Raw genomic sequence first — 7,677 nt, forward strand, 5'->3', positions numbered from 1 at the left:
TTGATCCATCTGGAGTTTGTTTTTGTGTGTGGTGTGAGGTACAGATCTTGTTTCATTTTTCTGCAAATGGATCTCCAGTTTTGCCAGCACCATTTATTACACCTCAACTACTCTTACACCTCAACATAAAACCAAAATCCTCACAACTGGGCCAATAAGTAATATGATGATAAATGGAGAAAGGATTGAAGTTGTCAAGGATTTCATTTTACTTGCATCCTGCCAAAGGGGCGGGGAGGCCACATCATTTGACCGCTTCTAACCACACAGGAGGAAGACAGAATCATCATCAGTAGCCCAAAGCCTATCCCTGCGAGGCCAGACATACTGCTTCCCTCCAGCCCTTTCATCAACGCTGATACCAACTGTTCCTCCCACAGTACCCACCACCTCTCTGCTGGGTTCAGTAATTCACTGCATTGGCCACACAGAACTCACAGATTATGGGGTTTATTAGCGAAGCAATAGGCTACAATGAAAAGTTCAGGAACACGCTCAGTCTCTCAGCCGACAGTCTCTCTCAGTCTCTCTTCCAGAAGTGCATGTTTTTCGATGTCTCTCTCCCAGCAGTGTGTGTCTCTTGCATCTCTCTCAGCAGTGTGTGTCTCTCGCATCTCCCAGCTGGCAGTGAGAGATTCCTTCTGCCTGTAAAAGGGCTCCTTTTGAGCCTGGCAGAGTGACCAAACTAACCAATCCCAACGTCAGAATTCTATACACCTGAGAATGAGTGAACTTCCCAAAGAATTGCTTTGTGCTGCTCCCAACAGAAATACCCTAGGTGGATAACTTTAACAACCAGGAGCTACTCAATTACTCATGGCAAATTCCATCATGGAGTTTACAAAGACTTTTGGCTAGAAAAGCCATACTATGTAATTTACTACAACGCACAACCATAATCAACACCCACTGAAACAGCACTCATGAAATGAAATGACATACTGCACTGGGTAAAGCTGCTGCAGAAGAACTTTTTAAAGTGTTTGCAGAGCAAAAATGTCACTTGGAAGACTAAAGTATGCCTGATTTAAGCTGTGGTATTTTCATTAGCCTCATATGCATGTGAGAGCTGGACAATAAATGAATAAGAAAGCCTACAGAAGAATTGATGCATTTGAATTGTGGTGTGGTGAAGAATATTGAATGTAACATGGACTGGTAGAAGAATGAACAAACCAGTCCTGGAGGAAGTACAGCTGGAATGCTCCTTAGAAGTAAGGATGGTGAGAATTCAACTCTTGTGCTTTTGGACATTTATCAGGAGAGATCAATCCCTAGAGAAGGACATCATGCTTGGTAAAATAGATGGTCAGTGAAACAGAGGAAGACCCTCAATGAGATGGATTGGTGTAGTGGCTGCAGCAGTGAGCTCAATCATAGTAGTAATTGTGAAGATGGCATAGGACTGGGCAGTTTTCGTTCTCTTGTATGTGAGGTTTCTGTGAGTTGAAACCAACTTGACAGCACCTAACAACAACAGTATTACTCTCTAGTGATGAATTCATTTCTCAGATTATGTTTCAGTTTTGAATGACTGCTTTGCTTAAAATTTGGTCAAAATTTTTTACCCTTTGTACTTATATGCATAGATAGCATAACCTTATTTGTGATTCATTTATTAGTATGCTTTGGTGTACTAGATATATATTTTGATTGTGAGAAACTTACTTATAAATACATATGATGTGTTGGTTTCATTAATTCCATCGGTCCTTACAAGAAAAGATTCTGTGAAAGAAATCTGGATCATTGGTTCAGAATACCTTCTGCATTTCTCATGTACGAGAAAAGAGAAACTGCAAATCTTCTTTTTCCCTGTATGGCAAACTCTGAAGCATTGATAGAAAGGAAATGTAGAATCTTAAACCCTGCTTAGAAGAACAGCTGTAATAGAGCTGAGTTGTGACTTCTGAAACAGCTGCTGTATTCACCATGGTAGAAAAGAATAACTGAGTTGTTACTCATAAGCACTGTCATCTTGAGAGGGACATTACACCTGCCTGTGTGGCAAAGGTACAACTGCTTCTAAACAAAGTTTCACCAGAATCCACTAGCATGACATAAGAGATTGAAGAACTTATATAGGTGTAAATGTAGCTCTGGTTTTTTTTTTTTCTTGTTTTAGAGACTCTTCACAGTTTCAAAAATAAATAGGAAAAATTTCAAGGCCCTGCTTCAGATGGTACTAAAGAGAATATACATGGGATGTTAGATACATAAATGCAAAATTGGAGTCTCTCTGATTTATAGAAATTCTGTATTCATTACCTTAGTAAGATGGGAGAGCATATTGTTACATGAAAGTTTGTTGTTTGTTTTTGTATTAACTATATTGCTTCCATAGGATAAAATGGACCAATTACTACAGATGTTGCAAAGTACAGATCCCAGTGATGATCAACCAGATTTACCAGAGTTACTTCATCTAGAAGGTAAATCTCATTTTCTCTAATCCTGCAAATAAAAAATAGAAGTTATGTCTAGCATTCTGTTATAGACTGGTTTTATATTTAAATAAAATAGAGCACTCTAGTAGTGTAGTGCCTTAGGCACTTGACTGCTAACCAGAAGTCTGGCAGTTCAAACCCATCAGCCACTCCTGGGAAGGAAGGTTGGGCAATCTACTTCCATAGCGATACTGCCTTGGAAACCCTCTTGGTCGCTATGAGTCCGGTCCGACTCAATGGCACATAACAACACCACCACAAAGGAAAATGCAGAAACAAGTTACATTTCTCACTTTGCTTTGACAAGTTTCATTTTTATATTCACTTTAAACCTTGGTAGAATTTGAATTCTTAGACTCTTTTGTGCTATTTAGATATTTCATTCAACATTTTAGGGTCTTGTAATGGTATTTTTAGGAGTTTTGGTAGTGTAGTTGTCTAAGGCATTTGACTGCTAACCAGAAGGTTGGCGGTTCAAACCTACCAGCCACTCCTCGGAAGGAAGGTTGGGCGATCTACTTGCGTAAAGATACTGCCTCGGAAACCCGAGGAGGCGTCACTATGAGTGGGATCTGAGTTGATGGCAATGAGTTTGGTTTTGGTTTTAATGATATTTTTAGATTTTGAGATCAGTATTTTAGATTAAGTTGTCACCAGCTTACATTAAGAAAATCAATTTTAGGTCCTGTGGATTGAGATTAATTAATACAATTTTTATTACCCCAAATTAAAACATTTATTCCTTAAATTATATGAATGGTATCAAAGATTTGCTTTCTTTTGCTGTGTTTTCTTATACTCAATTCTTTTATCTCAGCAATGTGTCACCAGATGGGACCTCTCATTGATGAAAAGCTGGAAGACATTGATAGGTAAAAGAACATATGCTGCATGTATGTTGTGTATTTTCTTCCCTGAAGTTCTTTTTAAAGTGCATAGTGGTCTATACCTGCCTTTTTTTAAATTACTTTTTAAGCTATGCCAAAGTAACTATTTCTAGTTCACTTCTTTTCTGACTGTGCTTTGATTCATCATTCCTTAACTAATGTCTTCACCTTTGCTAACTTGGCATTACCAGTGCCCGTAGACGTCCCTTCTGCTAGTAACTAGGTAAACAGATATTTCAAGCTATAATGAATTATAATTAGCTAGAGTTTTCCCAGCACAGTAAAGAGATTTAAAGAGATTAGTATATTTTAGGGCTAAAATGCAGGATATTTTCAGTTACAAAGTTAATGTTTAATAACATTGGTGTTGTCACCTTTGCATATTTAATATGTCTTAGTATTTAGAACATTGTATCATATAAACAACAACCAACTTACATTGTAATGTTTCAGAAAACATTCGGAACTCTCAGAACTGAATGTAAAAGTGATGGAAGCACTTTCATTGTATACCAAGTTAATGAATGAAGATCCAATGTATTCCATGTATGCAAAATTACAGAATCAGCAATATTATATGCAGTCATCTGGTGTTTCTGGTTCTCAGGTAAGCTTTTAAAACCACATGTATGTCCTTTTATGTGTGAGATTATTTGGCATAACTTTTTATAGAATGTGAAACTTTCTAGAAGTAATGTTTAGAGTAAAAATAAAGTTGAAAAGAATTTACTTGACAAGAGTATTTATGGTTTTTTAGTGAGCTGTATTAATCAGAATTTTTTCCTCTCCTATACGTAAGAATACATGTAATGCTACATAGAGCCTTTTTTCCTCTGTTGACCTCGAGCAAGTATTTCAAGAACCCCATATCCACAAACTCAATAACTTCAGGTTATTGGACGTAATTAGCCAGACATTTTGCCCTACCTGTGCAGAGGGGCACAGGCAATATTCAGAATATTTTTTTGGTTGATCCATGCCCTACTGCCTTCTTTCTCTGAAACAGGGGTCAGAACCCTTGAGATGAGCACCTGCTCAGCAATCTTGATTACTAGTTTCTGCGAAAACAAAACTAAAGAACTTGGTCTTTAATTTGAAAAGTACAGTTAGGAGCTCTGGTTTGGATATGTTTATAATGATTACCTTTGGATTCTGATGTCTGGTATATCACATCATTTAAAGGAAGTGCTAGGATAATTGTTGTCCTTGTTTCCTGGTGCAAAAACGGCAAGGAGGCCACATATTCCGACCTCTTCTTATCCCACAAGAGGAAGACAGAGTCATCATCAATAACCCAAGGCCTATTCCTGCCAGCCCAGACATGCTGCCTCCCTCCAGCCCTTTCTCCAACTGTTCCTCCCTAAGCACCCACCACCTCTCTCCTGGGTTCGATAATTCGCTGCAGTGGCCACACAGAGCTCACAGATTATGGGGTTTATTAGGGAAGTACCACAGGCTACAATTCAAGTTCAGGAAAAATGCTCAGCCTCTCTCCCAGCCCACCATCCCTCAGCCAACAGTCTCTTTCCCAGCAGTGCTGGTCCCTCGGTGTCTGACTCAGCAATGCGTGTCTCTTGCGTCTCTTTCTGCAGCACGTCTTCCTCAACCAGCAGTCAGAGTTCTGCCTCTAGGAGGCCTCCTTTTGAGCTTGGCAGAGTGGTTTCCAGACCAACCAATCATAACAACAGAATTCTAAGCACCTGAGAGTGAGCCTCCCATAACACTGTGTTGTGCTACACCCAACAGAAATAACCCAGGTGGATAACATTTACAATCAGGAGCTCCTCAGTTGCTCATTCCACCACTGAGTTTACAACGACTTATGGGTAGAAAAGCCATACTAAGTAATTTACTACACTGTACCTGGTGATAGTGCTACTCTCTTGACCCATGGTAACCCAGGCAACAGAGTTCACTTTTTAAATGTGTGAAATGGAAAGAACTAATGAATACTGTAGAAAATTAGAATGTTTTATGTGTTTACTGTTTTGGATATTTTAAGATTTCAGTCTCTTTAGGTTTAAATATCTATATCTATATAATTTTTTGGGTAAGGGAATAGGCATACTATGGCCTGAGGGACAAATCCAGCCTATTTGCTGATGTTAGAAATAAATTTTATTGGAAAATAGTTACACTAATTCTGTAAACACATTGCTATGGCTGTTTTCTATATGGCTAAAGCTGAATACTTATGCTAGAGATCATATGGCCTACAAAGCCTAAAATAGTTACTTTCTGGCTGTTTACAAAACTAGTTTGCTGATTGCAACTTTAGAAAGTTCATTTGCTTCAAACTGTAATTTAGGAAATGTAAATTTTATCCATAGGTAAATGTAGCCCATTGATAGGAAACAGTGGATGCAAAACACTTTGTAACTATCCTTTAAGATTTCTTTTAAGGAGGTACTTAAAATCAACCTAGAGATTTTTTTTAAAGTTTTGAGAGAAGTGCCTTTTCCACTTCCGTGTGTAGATATACGTGAGTTTAGCTAAATTTACCTAAGGAAAAAAAGTTATCAGAGGCCCACTTCACTGGAGAGTGTAATGTCAACAGAAGTGATTTTTAAAAAACTTACAATTCCAGAGATGTAATTGTTGTTCTCTTTTAAATTGAATATCTCTACAAAGAAAGTTTGGTATTACTGTTAAAATTGTAGCAGCATTGGCTTTTAAGAAAATAAACTATTTCTTCTCTAATATATTTTACCATTAACTGTTCTAGGTGTATCCAGGGCCTCCTCAAAGTGGTGCTTATCTGGTTGCAGGGAATGCACAGATGAGCCATCTCCAGAGCTACAGTCTTCCCCCAGAGCAACTGTCTTCTCTCAGCCAAGGAGCGGTTCCACCACCTGCAAACCCAGCCCTTTCTAGTCAGCAGGCCCAGACTTCTTATCCTAAGTAATATGATTATTGACTATTATTTAGAGTTAGTGATGTTGAAACTCTGATGTGCTCCCTGATCACCTGTAACTGTAAGAACAGGATAAGAAAGAACAGTGGTAGATGCCAGATGGTCAGTCCTATTTGTGATGATGAGTGGGGTCTACAGGAACTCCTGTGGTATTTCACTACTAGCCAATAAACCACTCCTCTGTTTTACTGACTCAATGAGCAGTTCTCTTGATTTTAGCTCCATAGTTTATATATTCCTATTGTAAGTTTTGTGGTTTTGCTTTTATTTGAATTTATGGTGATATTTGATAAAGACATTAATGAAACTTAAGTATCAGAATTTTTTGTTGTTGTTTAAGAATTTATACTTCTAGGCTATTTCTTCAAGACAAATATATCCTTGTTTTTGCCCTATGTTGGAATTTAGTTTATATTACAGGAAGGTGCTCCAGTAGAAAAGAGAAGGTACAGGCAGCTACATTTCCGTGTGGTTCATGAGGCAGATTTTGTTTTTGTTGTTTATAGTGTTCCCTATCATGTAGTTTAAAGGAGCTTGTTGGTGCAGTGGTTAAGCGCTTGTCTGCTAATTGAAAGGTTGGTGGTACAAACTCACCAGCTGCTCCATAGGAGAAAAAATATGGCAGTGTGCTTCTGGAAAGATTTTAGCCTTGGAAACCTTATGCAGCAATTCTGCTCTGTCCCGTAGGGTCATTATGCGTCAGAATCAGCTCAACAGCAACCAGTTTGGTTTTGGTTTTATCATGTAGTTAAATGCATGTTAGTTATATAAGTACCTTTTCTGCTTCATAGGACTCTAAACTGAAGTCTTTTTATTGAGGCAAAATAGGATAGGTTTTAAGAATTCACTAGCATGTATTCTAGAAGTTAGGATCCTCTGCTTTACAACAGAAGTTTCTAGATGGTACAGAAAAAATTTCTAGAACCTTTCCTTTGGTGTTGGAGTTGCCCAGAAATGCTCCTACACTTCCTTCACTGCTGTATTATTCATCCTCAAGAGTCACACTTTGGGGAAAAAAAAAAAAAGAGTCACACTTTGGAGATGGCTGGGGATTTTTAGGCATTATTCTGTTACTACATCTAGTATTCTGAAGTGATCTTAAGAAGGAGGTTAATGGAGAGGCCTATTGTAGCATCAAGAAACAGAGACCTCCCTACTAGGTGATGTGGCTCATGAAGAAATGGTAGGTGTAACTTTCTCTGTCCCAGAACTTTTTTTTCTTAAAGTTGAAATCTGGTAAAAATGAATACTCTTACGGAAAGTAAGCAAGCAGGTAAGGAGAAGCCCTGTACCACTGACTGCAGAAGTACAGAGAAATACCCAGAGTACAGCAACAGGGTTGTTGTTGTTGTTGTTGTTGTTGTTGTTGTTATGTGCCGTCAAGTCAGCCCTGACTCATAGCGACCCCTCCTTGGGTTTCCAAGGCAGT

The 7,677-nt window shown here is 38.4% G+C and overlaps 1 protein-coding gene across 1 annotated transcript in view; it reads left to right on the plus strand.

Annotated features, from left to right (window-relative positions):
* The window catches only part of STAM (signal transducing adaptor molecule), a 100,653-nt gene that overhangs the window by 85,655 nt on the left and 7,321 nt on the right, over positions 1 to 7,677 (plus strand). The window contains exons 9-12 of the mRNA XM_007936337.2: positions 2,345 to 2,432; positions 3,265 to 3,319; positions 3,788 to 3,941; positions 6,060 to 6,235. Coding sequence (XP_007934528.1) covers positions 2,345 to 2,432; positions 3,265 to 3,319; positions 3,788 to 3,941; positions 6,060 to 6,235 — 473 coding nt within the window. The remainder of the gene's footprint in view (positions 1 to 2,344; positions 2,433 to 3,264; positions 3,320 to 3,787; positions 3,942 to 6,059; positions 6,236 to 7,677) is intronic.

The sequence above is a fragment of the Orycteropus afer genome, unplaced genomic scaffold, assembly GCF_000298275.1.
Source record: "Orycteropus afer afer isolate SDZICR_OR568_19922 unplaced genomic scaffold, OryAfe1.0 scaffold00035, whole genome shotgun sequence".
NCBI classification, from domain to species: Eukaryota; Metazoa; Chordata; class Mammalia; order Tubulidentata; family Orycteropodidae; genus Orycteropus; species Orycteropus afer.